General features: G+C 37.5%; 1 protein-coding gene across 3 annotated transcripts in view; it reads left to right on the top strand.

Moving 5' to 3' along the window:
- The window catches only part of LOC103033421 (spectrin beta chain, non-erythrocytic 1), a 95,488-nt gene that overhangs the window by 39,156 nt on the left and 36,982 nt on the right, over positions 1-19,350 (top strand). For all 3 annotated transcript variants that reach the window (XM_049472152.1, XM_022682085.2, XM_022682084.2), the window contains 2 exons: positions 13,437-13,588; positions 18,519-18,692. In XM_049472152.1, the coding sequence (XP_049328109.1) occupies positions 13,437-13,588; positions 18,519-18,692 (326 nt within the window). The remainder of the gene's footprint in view (positions 1-13,436; positions 13,589-18,518; positions 18,693-19,350) is intronic.

Below are 19,350 nucleotides of genomic sequence, written 5' to 3'. Positions count from 1 at the left end.
ATTTCTTGGACAATATCTATATATAGCGGCTATTAGTGTGGCATTGTCACAAATTTATCTGTATTGAGCCAATACTGATGTATAGATCAGCGATTATGGCTTACAGCCAATGAAAACCCAAAAATCAGTGTTTCAGTTACTTTTGAAAGTGTGGGCAGTGTGCCAAATCCTGCTGGAAAATGAAATCCACATCTCCATGAAAACACAGCACTTTGACATAGACTTTGGACTTGATTTACAATAGCACAGTGGACCAACACCATCAGATGACATGACCATCAGTGTGTCATTATCACATATTGATCTGTATCGAGCCAATACTGCCATATTGATCAGTGATTGATCTCTAGCCCCGTTCCTCTGCAGGTCAGTCTGCCGGCTGTAGAGGCTGTAATTCAGTAGCGCGGTGGTGTCGTGCTGGACGTGGCTCAGGGTGCAGTACAGTACCGGAGCTCATGTTTCTCCCCATCCGCTGCAGGAGATGAAGGAAGCCTTTGACAGGGGCCCGGGGGGGGGGGGGGGGGAGTGCTGGGGGGGGTTATCTGAGCCTGGATACGGCAGGAGACGCCGCGGACTCGTCTCTAAGAAAGACACTTCAGGTTTTGTCCTGCAGCCTTTAGCATTGGGAGACGTTTGTACACAGCCAGTTCTGTTTTTTAGGATGTTTTTTTTTTTATGTTTTTTTAGTGTATACTGTATGCGTGACCATTGAATACACTCTAAACACAGTTAAATTAACTCTTTTCTGGGAGTTTTTAACTCTTTTAACTCGATTCAGGAGTTAAATCTGAACTGTTGTGGGAATTAAGATATTTATCCCATCTAGAGTAAAAAAAGCTCTGAATGGCGACAGAGCTAGCACTGTTAACGGCTAATGCTAATGCTGCTGCACCCAGCCTTAGTGCTGGGGAAACTTTACTTAAAACTCACCCTTATAATGCTGTATTTCAACGGAGTGGCTTTACCTGTACCCTGGCAACATCAGTGGCTTTTATAATATTGATATCCATATTGGAATATTGGAATATATTAGAAATACTGTACCAGTCAAAAGTTTGGACATGTCTTCTCATTACCTTCTCTTCTTATATATATTTATTTGTGGGAGGGGTCTTTCCCTGCGCCGCCTGTTGGAGACATTGTGATTCTACACTGTGTCTACGGGATCCAGCAGCTCCCAGTGGTGTTTGCATCGCATTTGGTTTGTATTTGGTTTGTAAGCGCTCCATCGTTGTGGCGGAGTAATACACGGAGAGTTCAGTTACAGTGCATTACCTGCTGATGTCACTCATAAAACGACTCTCAGCCAATCCTATTGCAGGGTCGGAACTAACTGTGGTATAATACTGATTAGAACATTAAGAGACATAAAGAGACAAAGTTTTCTTCATAGTTTGGATGAGTTTAGTATTAATCTACAATGCAGGACATTTTAAAATAATAAAAATACACTGATATAATATCAGGATATCTCGGGGCAGAAGTAAAGCAGGTGAGACATGTTTCTCCAGAGCGACAGAGCGACTGACTCGTCCTTATCTCTCTGTATCTCTGAGGGGTTGAGTGGCTGGTTGGTGATCTCCCGTGTCTTTATCTGGATGGTTGCCTGTGATAGCGCTGTTTCCAGCAAAGCCTGGAACAAAGTCCAGTCTGAAGACTGACAGCCTCAGCTTGTGGTGTTTGTTTGAATAAACTGTGGAGGAACTACAGTAAAATCTGCTTCTCCAGAGCCAGAACTGAACAGTTCACCAGAAGCACTTCATCATTCTGTCCCGCGGCTTTCTGGAGCCGAGAGAAAACGGGCTGCGGAAGCGTCGCATTAAAAGACTCGATTATGTGCGAAAAAGTTCAACAACGTCCAGAAACGACCCGCTGTTCACCAACTCAGTGAATTACTGTTCTACTATTGGCTTCAGTCTGGCATCTTATAGCTACAGTGATGAGAAAGATGAGTTCGGAAGTGAAGGGGGACCAGGGGAGAATGGTTGGCTCCATTTGTATTTGAACGTTCTGGTTCTCTGCAAAAAAAAAATAATTTTAGTAAGGTAAATTCTCTTAAAGTCTCCAGTTTAAATATCTGAAATTTCTCTTTTTTCATTTTTGTTGGAATTTTATAAAAATTCTCAACTTTATAAGGAGTAACTTTAGCACTTTAACTAGAGTTAAATCTCTAGTTGCTTTTTTTTTGTTTACTAACTTATTAAAATATTTCACTTTAAAAAAAAGTTTCCCATGTTTAAAGTAATTTAATCTGCTGAAAGTTTTAAAAAGATTTTATCCGAGCTAATTATCTGTAAATACAATAAGAAGCTTTTAGAAGATTAAATGACTTAAAACATAGAAATAAGTTATTAGGAGACACTTTAGCAGTTTTGTTATGCCATAGTTCAACTATGTGAGCACTAGGGGAGGGCAGTTGCCCCTCCTACACTACAAACATTGAAATTTTAGTAAGTTAAATCTTCTTATTTTAAGTTGAAATATCTTAAATGTCTCCTTTTTTACAACTTTTATAGGAATATTCAACCTTTTAATTTGTTTAAAGTCATTTTAAAAGAATTTATCTGATATTACCTGAGGTAAGCAAATTATCTCCCAATACAATAAGACACTTTTAGATAATTAAATCACTTAATATGAGCATAAGTAAGTTAGAGATACGTTATTAAGAGTCAGTTTAGCGATTTATAGTCAATATTTGAAGTGTGGGGGACTCTGGGGAGGGGCGGTTGTCCCCCCTGCCAACCCAACCCCCCCCAACCCCTCCCCCCCTCTTCTCAGCCGGAGATCTGAGGGTGTATTGAGGGTCTGGTTTGGGATAAAGACGAGTGTTTTAAAGCAGCAGATCAGCAGGATTCTCAGCACAGAGCCGGTTTATATCAGCGTATTGCTGCCAGCTGTCCGCCGCACCGGGAGCCGGCAGGGCGGCGTGGCGTTGAATAACGATGAGCTGAGATGACAGCCGTGTTGTGTTCTTCACTCTCCGGCCTACAGGCCACAAACAATCCAACTATCCTCCCTGCCGGCTCATTGGCTGAGACTGCGCTGCTCCTGGAGCTGATTGGCTGGCCGGTTTGTGCAGTTTTGTGGTTGGTTGTCATTAGAAACCCTCGGCAGGAGGCGGATTAAGAATTCAGGATGGTTGGTCACATGACTGTCTTGTTATACGGGTGGTGTTGTGTGTCCCACTCTATTAGAACAAGAAAGCCTATGACACCAAGCCACCAGTCTGACAAGCATTAACAATTCACCAAAACATTAAGAACATCTGTTATTGGTTAAAACCCAGCAGTCTTTCATTCACTCCAAACCACACACCTGTAAAAACACAGTTTTATCTAAGGAATTTCAGACTCGTCCATCAAAAATCATGTCTAAGCAGGTGAAATTCAATTCCAGTTTAAATTAAATATCTAATATTTCTCATTTACTGATTATTTAGCTTAAAAATAGCTTCAAAACAAACTAAAATACTCTGTGAAGAGGCATATAGATGTTCTTATCTGGGGAGCTGTTAACTTTCAGTAAACCTTTCTTTCCTGGGGTGGTCCTGATCAGTGCCAGTTTCATCATTCTTAGTTCTTCTCATAATCTGGATTAGAACATTACTGAAATATTCACTATTCACTGTATACCTGTAACTCTACCTCTTCACTACTTTACTTTAACTGATGCTCTCAAACACTAGTCTAAACAACTAGTCAGACTGTGGTTTGGTGGTATGTAAGTAAATGATGTTAATTCACAGTAAATCAGTCAGAGTGCAGCTGCAGGTCAGAAGAAGTGGAGGAGAACCTTCACAGCTGATCAGCCGAGCGGAACCCGCCACTAGGGAACTCTAACCGACCTGCTCCAGCCCAGCTGCTTCATTACGTATCGGATCGAGTATCGTACAAAGAGGAGGAGCAGGCGGGTATCTGACTGGTTCCTGCAGATGCTCGGCTGTTCTCCGCTTGTTTCCTGTGTGTGAACTGTTTTAAAAGCTTCACGCTTCAGGTAACTTTACTGCCTGAGAGTCATGTGCTCTCAACTCAGCTTTTAGAATGATCTGAACTTTCTACTTTTCCATTCCGGCTCCTCATCGTTCAATAAAACCCCTATCCAGATAAATCTCTCCATCCAGATAGAGTGAATCTGATTGTGATTGGATGTAGAGAAATATAAACATGCTTTTTTCGCCCTTATATTACTTTATATTACTTAATTTCTGTATACAATATTACCTTATTACAATTACTTAATGTATAAAATATTACTCAAATAATTTATGATACAAAATATACTATAATTCCTGAGATATTTACATAATCTCAAATATTTATAGATTTATTTGTATTGTTTTGAGACGTGTAATATGTGTGTTTAAACTGAAATTATTTAAATTTCAGGAATTATAATATACGATGTATCATAAATTATTTGAGTAATATTGTATAAATTTACTAATTGTAATTAGGTAATATTGTATGCAGAAATGAAGTAAAGTTTACTAAAAGAAAGGATTGACTGAAGTTCAGTTCACTTATTTAATCTATGTAACATTTAAGTCTTGAAACCGACTTCAAGTTACTTAAATTTATCTGAAATTAAATTTACTTAAAAAAAGCAAATGCAGAAAGTTGCAAAAGTTTTAAGTAAATTTTACTCATCATTTTTTTTTAGTGTAAGGTACAAGGTTTGAAAAATGAAACTGAAACACCTGGTTTAGAGCACAATAATTGATTGTGGTGACGGACAGTTCTGGTGGAAACAGGAGAGTTGAGGTGCACATTGAATTCTGCGTGATTTGGTTTTATGTTTTTTTGGACACAATACGGGTTAGCACCCAAACATCCCTTTCAGACAGCTTCCTCTTACAGCGTCCACAGTTAATCCTGTTGGATGTGGTTGGTCCTTCTTGGTGGTATGCTGACATTACCCTGGATACCGTGGCTCTTGATGCATCACAAAGACTTGCTGTCTTGGTCACAGATGCTCCAGCAAGACGTGCACCAACAATTTGTCCTCTTTTGAACTCTGGTATGTCTCCCATAATGTTGTGTGCATTGCAATATTTAGAGCAGAACTGTGCTCTTACCCTGATAATTGAACCTTCACACTCTGCTCTTACTGGTGCAATGTGCAATTAATGAAGATTGAACACCAGGCTGCTCCAATTTAGCCATGAAACCTAAAATCCCACACTAAAATGATGACAGGTGTTTCAGTTTCATTGTCCAACTCCTGTATATAAATGTTAGATTTGTTATACCGAAGTTTATATCGGATATCGGCATCGCCCACAATTCCCACATCGGTGCATCCCTGCCTCATATACCACCACCATGCCAGTAATAAAGACCTGATTTATGACCATGTTGTGCTGGATGGGTGAATTACGTCTCTTTTCTTATTTTAAAGCACTGAAGATGTTCTCCTGAGGGTTCCTCCCTGGTGACAGTGTTGTACCATTTTTAGAGTGGGTCATGTCAGTAGCAGCAAAAAGAATAGCTCCTGGTTTCACATCCACCCCACCCCAACTTTCTCTCTCTCTCTCTCTCTCTCTTTCTCTCAGTTCTTACTGAAGACAGATGTTGGGTTAAATGAACTCTATCTCTATCTTCAGCCCTGTGGTTCCACCCCTCCTAAAATAGCACCTACACACAAATTCTGATGTCACTGGGTGTGAGATGTTTCCTCTCAGCCTTCAGTCGTAATTAAAACAAGCATCCCTCACTCTGACCTCCTCCTCCCCCTCTGCTGACCTCTCTTCTTCTCTTCTTCTCTCTGGAACGATGGTCCAGCGTGTTTACCCACAGATGTTGCTGCAGCTGGGCCTGTAGATCCTGTTTAACACTCGTTAGTTGAAGCTGAAGCTGGAGTCTCACATATAAATATTCCATAAATGCTGGATTGGTGATAAATCTAGAGACCAGATAAGACAAGGAAGTGCTGCAGATTGTTGCAGATAGGCCTGTCACGAGAACTACGTTATTGTCTTTTTGTACGCTATTTTTCATTGAATCATTGAAAACTTTATTGTGGTCTATTGTAAATGGTACTTTTGTGGTTTGTAGCTGTTGTGTTTGTGGGCTGTTAATGTGTATTAAATTCCTATAAATAAGTCAAAACAGAGAATATGTAGTTACTGTAACGCCACTGAGCTTTATACACCTTTCCTAACTTTTAAAAACGCTTTTATTACGGACATTTCTGCCTCTGCAGCTCCTCAAAGGTTCAACTGCGCTATAAGGGACTGAGTGAGAGTGTTTTTGGTTGGTGGAGTTCTAAGGGTTGAGTTTTGAGAGTTGAGGGTTGAGTGTTTGCTTTAGAGTAAGAGGCTCAGTCTTTAAATCAACACCGCGACTCTTCAGCACTTTTGAGGTCTTTGAGCTTCACTTCCAGAACTTTCAGCTTTAGCGTATCAGTTTACTCCTGCTGGCAGCTTTAGACCAGCCATCGACCTTCATCGCTTTATTCTTCAGCAGCTCTCCTACTGGATGATTACACCAATTCTATTTAGGATTAGAGGGGAAATGAAGCTCTTTGCAGGTTTTACATGAGTGTGAAAGTATTTTCCTGAGTGTTGGAAGCCCAGTAGATGACCTGCTGTTCAGACACTGTGAAATGTACTGGGAGGGTGAGAGATCCAGTGCAGGCTCTGTGGGACGGGTCGTTGAGTTATCTGAAGGAGTTTAAACACCTGAAAGTGTTTGTGTTACATTTTATTCTGTACGTTTTTTTATTCGGTTAGTTTTCTCTAGTCATTCAGTTCTGGTGACGTCCAGCCGCTTCTGTCTCCTCCAGTACTGAATCTGTGGCAGTGCCGGTATCATCCCTCAGTTAAAGTGTCAGCTCTGTTTATTCTGAGGGAAATGATTAACACTGCTGCTGAGAGAGGGGTGTGTTCTTATCTGTATCCAGGCTGCTCTTTTGTGTTGATTCTGATTCGGTGCGGTTCATTATTTTGAGGAGATAAATCTCAGTGTTTAGTCAGTTGAACATCTGCAGCTCTTAGCTATTAAAACAGACTCATTCAAAGTTTACTGTATTTTATGCACTATAAGACACACCAGATTATAAGGCGCACTATCAATGAACAGCTATTTTCTGATCAATTTTAAAACATAAGGTGCACTGCTAAATATAAGCAATACTAGTAAGGAACGGGGTGACACCATATTTTCCTTCTAATTCGGTAGGAAGCTAAGGTAAGTGAACAAAACTGTAATTCTTAAAAAAAACATTTTCAAACAAGCAGATTTCTCTCATAAAAACATTTATTTGGTTGAGTAAAGTGCTTCTGTTTATTTACAGTAAATAGTAAAGAATGTTTGATTAGCACTACTGAGTTAAACGTATAATTAAAATAGTACTACTGAAGTAAAGGTGTGATTAGAATAGCATTGCTGAGGTAAATTCATGATTAGAATACCACTGCTGAGGTAAATGTGTAATTACAATAGCACTGCTGAGATACAGTAAATGTATGATTAGAAAATCACTGCTGAGGTAAATGTGCGGTTAGAATAGCACTACTGAGGTAATTGTGTGATTGCAATAGCACTGCTGAGGTGGATTTATGATTAGAATAGCACTACTGAGGTAAATTCGTGATTATACTAATACTAATCAGTGCCACTCAAATAATGATAATAATAATAGCTGTGTAATAAGTATTAAATAATGTAAAATAATGTAATTACGTGTATTAGACAGGTGGTTTTAATGTTCTGGCTGTTCGGTGTCATGCAAAGGTTCAGTACCTTTCCTGTTAAAGACTTTCTCTAGAAATGTTTACGCAAGCGTTACAATTTAGAGCCATTAAAAAGCGTTTCACTTTCAAGTCTGAGGAAAGATGGAGATAAGATCTGAGAGAAAGTGTTTTCATGTGAAATGTATAAAAGCAGCCGGGCTGTAGAGTCAGGTGGGCGTGTCCTTCAGAGCTTTTAGCTGCTAATAAACTCTCCCGCTCCAGGGTGAGCATTCTTTATCCGTGCTGTAATCTCTGCTGCTGATTTCAGGGCTGGGTTTATTGTTTGGGTGATATTTTAGCAGTATTGTGTTTATTCAGTACTCAGTATCTGATGAAAGTCGTGTTCTTCAGACTGTTCTCATAACCCCCGTGTCTCTACAGTGCTGCTATTATGAGATTTCCACACCTGCCTGTGATTGGCTGGCCCTGATTCACTGCAGTAAGTGGAGTTAGGAGTGTTTGCCCTCGCGCCGTGTCCTCGGATGCCACAGGAAGTGATGGAACTGCTGGATTTTTCCATGCTGGTGTCTTGAGTTCAGAACTATTAATCAGTATTAACTATTATTGTTCAGCTGAAGAGTCTGATTGGTTGCAATAATAATGAACTGGATCTGAACTGGATTGTTCAACCAATAACGCAGCAATTGCAATATGCCTTCTTGATGTTCTTGATGAGTTTTGATGATGTTTAAATGATACTGATTATGGTGATGGTTGAGATTATGCATGCTATACACAAATCAGACATACTATTAACTACTTTCATACCTGGTTTAAGTCCTTCTTTTTTGTCATTTTTCCGATGTTTCCATACATTAACAACACATAACAACACGTAGGGGTGGGAATTGTCACTGATTTCCCTTTTTGATTCGAATAGTTCTAATGAGATAAATTTATGATTAGAATAGCACTGCTGAGGTAAATCTATGATTAGAATAGCACTGCCGAGATACAGTAAATGTATAATTAGAATATCACTGCTGATATAAATTATTTACTAGAATCCTATTAGTGAGATAAATTATAATCATAATAGCTATAATGAGGTAAATATATGATTAGATTAGCACTTCTGAGGTAAATTCTGTATATTCAGTTCACATTGGTATGGACATGTAGTACAGCACGTCTTCCTCACCCTCTTGTCTACATTAAGGATCTAATAATATGACCTGACGTTTGGTTTTGGACGTTAGCTGTAGTTAAATCTGACGACGTGTTGAGATACGAGCTTTTGTTAGCCGCTCTGAGCGTTTGATTGGCGGTGGGCGGGGCCCTGTATACTCACCCAGACGGGAGTTATAATTAAACGGCTGTTTTCTCACAACAACTCGAGATATGTGTCGCCGAGGTGCGTCTCAATAAGCATCATGTGATCACCAGCACTACTGTACTCATCCGTATCATCAGATTTATTATCTTATTCATACTAATCATAACTAATTCACCTCTTATAACCTGTTATTTCCTCCTCATTTCACATAAACATGATAAAATCCTGAGATTAAACATCAGGAATTCCTCATAATCTGTACAAACACTCACACATATCCACCCATATAACACACGCCTGACTTACAGCTAATATACTATATAATACACTATTACTATAGAGGGTAAAAAGCCAAATCACATTACACTTTATTAGCTACATGCAGAAACAAGTAGATGGGAAATACTGTGATAAAAAACGTAAATGTTTGAATTTTTGAAAAAATGTTTTTTTTATATTTTATATAAAAAAAACAATATTTAGAAATAAAATACAATATATATATATATATATATATATATATATATATATATATATATATATATATATATATATATATATATGAATAAAACTGAAGACAGGAAAGATAGGAATTTTGTGAAAAGTAAAAAAAAAATCTAAACTGAAAAATGTGTGGAAATAAAACAGAAAACAGATATAAATTTCTTTAAAAGAAAAATATATTTAGAAGTAAAATAGAAAAATATAAACAAAAGTAGAATACACTGTAGTATTTTTAAAGGAACAACTATATATACTATGAATTGTATAAAAAACAGAAAATTATTTAAAAAAGAGAAAATGTGTATAACAAGACAGTATGGAGAAAATAAATAAAAAAGTTAATAGAATTTTTTAATTGGGCAGAAAATGTTATGAAAAATTGAAATATATATAAAAAAGAAAATAATAAAAATACAGAAATTGGACAAATCTGAAGAATTTTTTTATATTTTACAGAGCTGTATATAGAAAAACGTAAAATGTGCACATTCATACACACTGCAGAGCGGAGAGTGTGTGTGAGTGTGTGTGAGTGTGTGTAGTTAAGTACAGGTCTGAAATAGCTGCAGTCTGATCAGCAGTATTGATTAGCAGGTTTAGCAGAGCAATCACTTTACTGCAGGTCAGCGAATCAGCCGGGCTATTAGCGTCACATGATCCTTTACTCCGTTAACTCTACCCGTCTACTGTTCCCCGCTGAATAATTCCCCCATAATCCATCACACCAGCTTTAATCACCAAATTAATGCTGCAGTTTAAACACGTCTGGAGATCATATCAAATAAAAAAATATATCAATATAGAATAGTATCACAATGGTATATTTTGCAATACTCTGTCGATTTTTCATAAAACACTTAATAATTAGCAGTATTTAATTAGTAGTATACATGTAAACATTGGTGTCAGAAGTGGTGTATTAAGTGTTGTGCATTAAGACTTTTTCCTTTTTTATTAATGAGAAGAAGCTGGTTTTAGATGATCATCACTCACCTGAGGAGCACTTACCTGTGAAAACTGGCAGCTCTCTACTACATTCTTCACAACACTGACTGCACTCGCCTCTCTCTCTCTCTCTCTCTCTGTATCTCTCTCTCCCTTTCTCTATCTCTCACTCTCTCTCTCTGTGTAATGTATTGGCATGGCTGTATTACGTTAGTGTTGCCAAAGCCTGAGGTCATTAATCACTAATCACTCAGCGCTACACCTGGGTACACAAACCTCATATCTCCAATAACAACAACTCTACAGGTAGAGGAAAAACCTGTGTCATGGCTGGACAGGATTCAGACACGCTCAGATACAAATCTAATACTCTAATACTTTAAACTAATAAAGCAGGAATACAGAGAGTAGCCAAAATGAGCAGGGTCAACACCGGCAAACAGCAGCAAGAGAGGATAAACATACCATAAACGAGAATCAGTCAAGGGGAAATACACAGAGAGACAGTAACAGGTGATGAGCTTTCTGGTAGTGCTGTGTAAGGTGTGAGGTGCATTCTGGGTATCGTAGTCGGGAGGTTAGAGGTCACAGGTAGAGCTGAGTGTGGAAGAGAGAGGAGACACACCCCTCTTAAAATCACTGTATCTGTATCTGGAATGTGACTGTTTGTATTGATTACATTGTTGAAAAATATATATTAAAAAAGTTAAATAAAATTATAGTTTTTTGGTAAAACTTTATTTTAAGGAACACAAATTAGGCGCTTATTAATGCCTTATTATTTGCTTAATAAAGAATTAATTAGACATTTGTAAATGATTTATTCACTATTTGTTAGGCTTTATTCTGTGCTTTAAGTGTTATGGGTGCTTAATTAGGTGTATGTGATTGATTAAATATTTATTCAGTCCTTTTTAGTCTCTAATTAGTGATGAACAGAACCTCACTTTGGAATATGGTGCACATCTTGGTCTATTAGAGATTTATTAACCCCTTATTAACTCTTAATAAACTCCAGCACAGCCATAACCTTACCAAACTCACATAGATAAACTCAAACTGCTGCCAATTATAATAACACTAATAACATGTAGAATTAGCTAATAGTTAATGCTTATTGAGCACTATAAGAACTAATACAGCCATTATTGATCATTTCCACATAATAAGACTAATTACTAAGACTAATTAAGCACCAATAACGCTTTTATAACAGAAATAAGCCTAATAAGTAGAGAATGAATTATTTACAAATGTCTAATTAAGGCTTTATTTAACTATAATAATGATAAAAAAGCTGCTGTGCAGTGCAAGAGATGAGCATTCACTGTAATTATTAATAATTATAAGTGAGTAAATCAGCTACAGCAGTGCTGCTGGAGTTTTTAAACTTTAGTGTCACTGCTGCACTGAGAATAGTCCACTAACAGCAGTGTCCTGTGGGTGGCATCCTGTGGGCGGTGTCCTGTAGTATAAAGTACACAGAGAAACTGAATGGAGCTCCATATCTCCATGCAGTTTAATGCGCTGAGGGATGCTGGGTGGTCCAGCCTGTGCAGGGATGCTGCAGATCAGCTCTTCAGATTTCTATGGCAACAGGCTTTACAGAGATGTTGGCGCTGATGCGCACCATTGTGTGTGAGTGTGAGAGAGAGAGAGTGAGAGAGTGGGAGTGGGCATGTGGGTGGGCGAGTGGGTGAGTGGTAGTGCTGTAGATTATGGATCTGTTCGTAGATTTATGAAAATATGTGATCTTACAGGCATTCATAGTTCTGAAGCTGGGCACTTTATTAAACTGTAATAAGGATCACAAATACCTACGTATGACAGTCATAACCATTGTTAATTGGTAGTGATGTAAAAAAAAGTAATGTCTCAAATTAGTATGATTGATAATTGATAGTGGTTAAGACATGATTGAAGATTAATACAAATTTAATGCTTAAATGTCATTTTATTTTTTTTTTAAATGTCTAGTTGTGTCTAATATAAATAGATAATAATATGTGAGCTGTTTGTTTTTTTTTTGAGAAAAAAGTGTTCAGGTGTTTCTGTTTAGCCCTGCTTTAGACCACTGAACTACTGGTCTCTGAAGTACTCTCTGCGGTCGCTGTAAATAATAATGAATTAAGGCATAAGATAAAATATTGTACTTATTTATTTAGCACTGGGAAATATATTAAAATTGATTCATATGTTTTATAGAATTTTTAAATACATACAGTATCTTATTGATAGTTTTTCTTTTTTTTAACATTTTGTTTAAGGTCACTTTTATACAAAATAAGCTGTTGTGTAGTGCTACATATTAACGATTCATCGACAATGAACATTTGGAGTCAACAACTTTTTTTATAATAATTGACATTGTAGATTATATCGACTAATCGATGCAGCCTTAGTTTTTAGAATAGAGCACTATCCCAGACCAACCGACTGAACTGTGAAGAGTACAGTGACCTCAGATCAGATTCAATTCACGCAATTCAGATTAAACCACATAAAAATCAGATAAATTTGCTTTTCCAGCTCAAACAATAGCTGGAAGCAGAGGATCTGTTTGTCTGAATGTGATGGTGATGAATGGTGGAGATAGTAGAGCTTTGTCTCGGCTCGCTCTGGACGGTAGCGTTGCTTGTGTGAACAGTATAGTGAACAATGTGAGCTGGTTTGGTGGTTTTGGTAAACATGCCCGCACCCTCTGGAAGAATTGAATGCTGGGTATACACAGGATGGATGTAGTTGTGCTGATGGAGATTATTTTTAGTAAAGAGGTCGTAAAAGAACTCATAACATTCCTGACTGTGTGAATGAGTGTGTGTACAGTATGTGTGTGTGTGTGTGTGTGTATGCGTATGTAAATGTTGACCACATCATCTTGAGATAAATGCCTCAGCAAACCCACCTGGTTGGAAGGTGGGTTGGTGTTTTTCTGGCGTGGTTTTTAACTCTTTACTCTGCTCTTGTTTCTGGTAGATGAGCGCGAGGCGGTGCAGAAGAAAACCTTCACTAAGTGGGTGAACTCCCACCTGGCGCGAGTCTCCTGCCGCATCACCGACCTCTACATGGACCTCAGGGACGGCCGGATGCTCATCAAGCTGCTGGAGGTTCTGTCTGGAGAGAAGCTGGTGAGTAGAACAGTACTTCCAGGTCCAAATCATGTTTTTTGCACTGTAAGGTGCATAAAAAGCAACACTAGTAAGGAACAGGGGTGTCGCCATGTTTTCCTTCTAATGAGGCATGTCTCACCACTGGGTGGTGGTGGGTAGGTAGGTTAATTAAAGCTAAAATAAAGCTAAGCTAAGTAAACAAAACTGTAATTCTTAAAAAAAAGACTTTCCTTTAAAGTCAAACGAGTGCTAGATGTTAATCTACACAGATTTATCTCTTGAAAACTACATTTTATACAGTAAGCTTAGATTTCCAGAACTTCTCCAGCACTAAGGCTAGGTGCAGCAACATTAGCATTAGCGGCTAACCGCTGAGGATCCCTGAGAGTTCCTGTAAGCCAGGAAGATTTTAGCTAGCGGTTTGTCACACATAGTTTGTTTTAACACAGAAAACAGACTACAGACTACAGTCAGATATACTCATCTTTGAACAAAGAAAAAGAGCTAACGCTTAGCTCGGTTAGCGGCTAATGCTAATCATTTGAAGGATTGAGTCATATTCTGGCTGGGAGGCAGAATTTGACACAACACCTGGAAAAACAGCTCGCCAAACTGATAATGTTCTAAAAACCAATCAGTATCAAGTATAGAGAGACTCCGCCCACGTAAGTTAGGACTACAGGGTACAGTAAAGTCGCTTAACTGCAGTGTAAAAAGCAAATCTAACGGAAATAAATGTACAGAAAACAATGTAACAAACACATAAAGGCTCAGTTCAGACTCTGGTTCATATTTTCAGGTGTAAAAACATCCTAAATATAGTGTTATTTTATCTGCAGGTCAATATACTGTGATGAATATTGTGGTAAAACTGTATTTTTGCTGTATTACCCAGCTCTATAAGCAGCCCCACTTTAGAATAAGCCTGCTGTTGGCCTGGGTAGATCCGGTTCATCCTGTAGAAAATACTCTAAATTGCAGGGTCATTTTCTGGGCTGAACTGTTGTAAGGAAAGTAATAGAACTGGTCTCAGGATTAGGATCGGATTAGGTTTCAGCAGCATCCGGATACCTGCTCCTAAAAGACCCTGCGGGTTTAAGTTACAGGAGTTTTGTGGTGAATAGAAATTCTAAGACAGGTGAAGTGCATTTTTCAGATTATCAAACAAAGTTTAATGTCAGACAAAAATAATCTGAGTAAATACAAAAAACAGTTTTTAAATAAGACAATTTAATTTATTTATGGGAAAAATCTAAAAGTGTTTGCCCCCTATACCTAATAATTTAGTTGCGCCACCTTTTTGCGATAACTGTCAACAAGTCTTTTACATCTCTGTGGAGGAATTTTGTTTTACTCTTCTTTAGAGAATTGTTTTAATTCAGACACACTGGAGGATTTTTCAGCATAAAAGTCCTGTTTAAGATAACCAGACTTTAATTAGACCCTCCAAAACCTTCATTTAGTTTTATTGATCCATTCAGACGTGGACTTGTTTGTGTGTTTTGGGTCATTGTCCTGCTGCAGAACCCAAGTACACCTGAGCTTGAACTTCACTAAGGAACAGATGAACGAACCCTGATTCTCCTTCAGGATTTTCTGGTAAACAGCAGAATTCCTGCTTCCATCAATTACAGCTAGTTGTCCAGCAGCCCCAGATCATCACACACACACACACACACTACCACTACCGTGTTTTACTACGTTCAGTATGATGTTCTTTCTCTAAAATTATGTGTTTCATAGTTTTACGCCAGATGAAACGGACACACTTGAAACTGCTTTTCTGTAGCAGGACCTGGTAAACTCTCTATCATGGATCCAGTATGAATTCTTCACTGTATAAAGAGGAGCTAGAAGAAAATGTGAAACTGTCCATTTAAAACCTGAAGCATGGGCGGACCATGTAACATGACAATGACCCAAAACACTCAAAACAGTTAATAAACCAGGAAATGCTTCAGTTCAGTTCCATTCAGATCTTTTTATTTAGCTGCCTTATAGTGATTGTCCAAGTCAGTACCCATATCTTATCTTAATCTTATTGAGATACTGTGGGGTGAAAGAATTCTGCATGGAGGAGTGGGAAAAATCTCAGAGACTGTTGTTAATAACTGGTAGATGCTTAGAAATGAACATTTATTTTTATTACATTTTAGAACTTGGATTTAATATGTATTTCTTCAGTAATTATCATATCATTTTGTCTTCTTATTCTATATCTTTGTATGTTTTGCTGCCTTATATTCTAATTTTTAAACTGCGTACTCTTCTGTACTGATGTATCCTGCAGTGTTTGGCAGAGACTCAGTAAATGTAGAGTGTTTCAGGTTCTCCTGCTGTTCAGCTCTGAGCTTAAGCTCCTGAGTTTAATCCACAGTTTTGATGTGATGAAGAGTCCCACTCAGTTTCTCTAAACTCCAGAGCTCAGGATTTTCTAACCTACCCGGACATGAAGCTCTGATTCACAGTGCAATTAAGGAGTATTATGGGCTGTTTCACTCCGGCCCGGCCTTGTGACTTCCAGTGGACGGAGCCAAAAGCCTGAATCCATGTTCCTGAAGCTTCTTAAGAGAATTGAGAGTGTGAGAAACATCTGACCACAGTTTCAACTGCAGAAGAAGTAGAGATAGAACTTCATTTACATAATCCTTTATAGACGCCTCATAGATGTTCAAATAACTTTTAAATGAACTGTAAGGTGAGGTAAATGATTCTCTATTGAATGTAACCCTCATATCAACCCTAACCCTAACTCTAATGTGTACATTTTAAGGCTAGTTTTAGGGTTAGATTTAAGTTTTAGGTTTAGGGTTGTATCTCAAGATTAGGTTTAGATTTAAGGTAAAGGGTTAGATTTTAAGTTAGATTTAGGTTATGTTTTATAGATCAATTTAAGACTTAGGGTTAGATATAAAATGTAGGTTTAGAATTAGATTTAAGGTATAGGGTTAGACCTAAGGTTTATGGTTATTTTTAAGGTTTATATTTATGGTTAGATTTAGGGTTTAGAATTAGATTGAAGTTTTAGGGTTATGTTTAACGTTTGATTTAGGGTTTAGGTATAGGATTAAATTTAAGTTTTAGGGTTGTGTTTAAGGTTATGTGTAGGATTACGATCAGATTTAAGTATTAGGGTTATGTTTTAGGGTTAGATTTAAGGTTATAGTTTAAGTTTAGATTTAAGGTTTAAGGTTAAGGTTTTTAGTTAGGATAAGGTTTTAGAGTTGATTCATAGATGAGATTAGGCTTTGGTTTAGTTTATTATTTCATATTTCAACTTTAGTATTTGTTATGTTGTAGTATTATACTTCTAAAATGACTTATCAGTAGTTTGTTATCAAATATCAATATGAATTTTGTGATCGAGAATGGCTATATCGCCCACACATTTTATATCTAAGGCTGATAACTCTGAGAACTGGGGTAGTCCTGATGAGTGCCAGTTTCATCATAGCACTTCACAATATCAGTATATGGCTGCTGGTTCAATGAGGGCCTAGAATAGCTGATCAGCTGCTTTGCTAACAGATCTGATTTTTAGGCGAGATTGAGTGATAATAAATAATCAAAAATGTGTCTTAAAAATTGTATCACCAATATTGAAACCGATTCTATTGTCATAAATGTTGATATTAAATTATTAACCAGCCCTAGTTGTTGCGTTTTAAAGACAGAGATTGGTGAATACAGAGATCTCTTGTTTTGTAAATATAAAGAAACAGTAGAAAGCAGCTGCGTGAAGCTTATTGAGATGTTTGATTGATGGATGATGAAGGAGATATGATTGGATCGTATGGTGTAATTGTAACTCTGAGCCAAGAAGAACAGTCTGAGAGCCAGGAGGCAGATCTCCAGCTCTGATCAGATCAGATCTTCTCTTCATGCTGCAGCTTGATCAGACTCTGGAGGGAGGAGTGAAGCTTTTAGTTTGTTTCTGAAGATAAAAACGGATCAGAGAGGATCTGGGCTGCTGAACTTTTAGGAATAAAGTGGGTTTAAAAGTGGGAATCTCCAGAATTAAGATTCATACTGTGACCCTTTAAGAAGGTTCTATTCTTCTACATAAAATTGCCTAAAACTTATTTTTTTAATAATTTCAGTACTAAAAGTAGTTAAGGGTAACCCAACAAATAAGACAAAAATATTAGACTTATTTTACTAAATGATCCAATATATTATATATTACATTTGCCTTCAGTATCTGGTGTGACCCCATTTTAAACATTTATGCAAACTCTTGATTTGTTCTGCACATCGCTTAGGAGGATTTTTTAGCCCCGCCCATTCCTAAGGGTTAGATTTAAGGTTTAGGTAATACTTTAGGATTTTAAGATCAGGACTTTGGCTTAACCTTCTGTAACTATTCTTTTTTAGTAACACTTGTGTGCTTAGGGTCATTGTCTTGTTGCCTGGCCCACGTTCTTTTCACCTTTAGCTCACAGACAGGTGTATAGTACAGCAACTTAAAAAAAGTTGTTCCATCAGTTCCATCTTTTATAGAAAGAGTGTACAGAGTAGTGCTGCCATTATATTGGTTCTTCTGGTATAAGCTTTTTTCGTATACCGCCATACTGTTAGAGACACAACCGGTTGACAGTTGGTCAGCTCTGTGGAGTCAAACGCTCGTCTCGCTCTGTCCTGCTCTGAGGAGCTCCTGCTGCTGTTCCTCACTGTATGAGTGTTTTTGTCAGAGTAAATAGTTTATATATTGTGTATATATTTTGTGTATTTAATTTAAAGCCTTAGTGTTTTTTATTATATATACTCCTAACAGTACAGTAAATCATAAACCTATATTAAAGCACAGTAATGCAAAAAAAAATATATATAAATAAATAAATAAATAATAATAATAAAAATACTGTGAGATACATTTTTGGTCACACCGCCCAGCACTAATACAGATCATTAGATAATATTAATAACACGTATTCTTTATGTTCCACAGCCGAAGCCGACGAAAGGCCGAATGCGGATCCACTGTCTGGAGAATGTGGATAAAGCCCTGCAGTTCCTGAAGGAGCAGCGGGTTCACCTGGAGAACATGGGCTCCCACGACATCGTAGACGGCAACCACCGCCTCACCCTCGGCCTCATCTGGACCATCATCCTGCGCTTCCAGGTCAGCTGACCTCTTTTCCTCACTTCCTGATAACCTGTAATGTAACAGATGCTCCATCCTTATGCCAGCTTCACACTACACCATTTAGCCCAGTTTTTAAATTGCCAATAGTTTTTCATTAACTGGTGACAAAAACTTAAAGGCAAATCTGGGATCTCTCACATTGTATAAACTACTGAAAGACGCTCACCAATCTGCAAATATTTGGCCTGCTAGATATCTGACTCAGTCAGCGACTGGGAGTCAGGAGCAGCGGCTAAAAAAAACTTGGTAAAACTACAAAAAACATGGTAAAATTATGGTAAAAAGGCTAAAATCATAAAAACATGAAATAAATATGGTAAACGTGGTAAAATTATGAAAATATGGTAAACATGGTAAAACCATGAAAACATGGTAAATATATGATAAACATGGTAAAACTACAAAAGCATAAAAATATGAAAAACTGGTATAACCATAAAAACATGGTAAAATCATAAAAACATGTTAAAAATATGGTAAACATGGGAAAATCATAAAAAACATAGTAAAACTATAGAAAACAGGTCGTAAACTTGGTAAAATCTAAGAAACTCATCATTTTTACGTGCTCTCTTATTTTTTCCAGAGCTGTATATTATGTGTTTATACAGTGAATTATCATAGCTTCTTTTTC

The sequence above is a fragment of the Astyanax mexicanus genome, chromosome 25 (genome assembly GCF_023375975.1).
Source record: "Astyanax mexicanus isolate ESR-SI-001 chromosome 25, AstMex3_surface, whole genome shotgun sequence".
In the NCBI taxonomy this organism is placed as follows: domain Eukaryota; kingdom Metazoa; phylum Chordata; class Actinopteri; order Characiformes; family Acestrorhamphidae; genus Astyanax; species Astyanax mexicanus.
The sequence above is the reverse complement of the archived record's forward strand: the minus strand, read 5'-3'. Positions and strand labels throughout refer to the sequence as shown.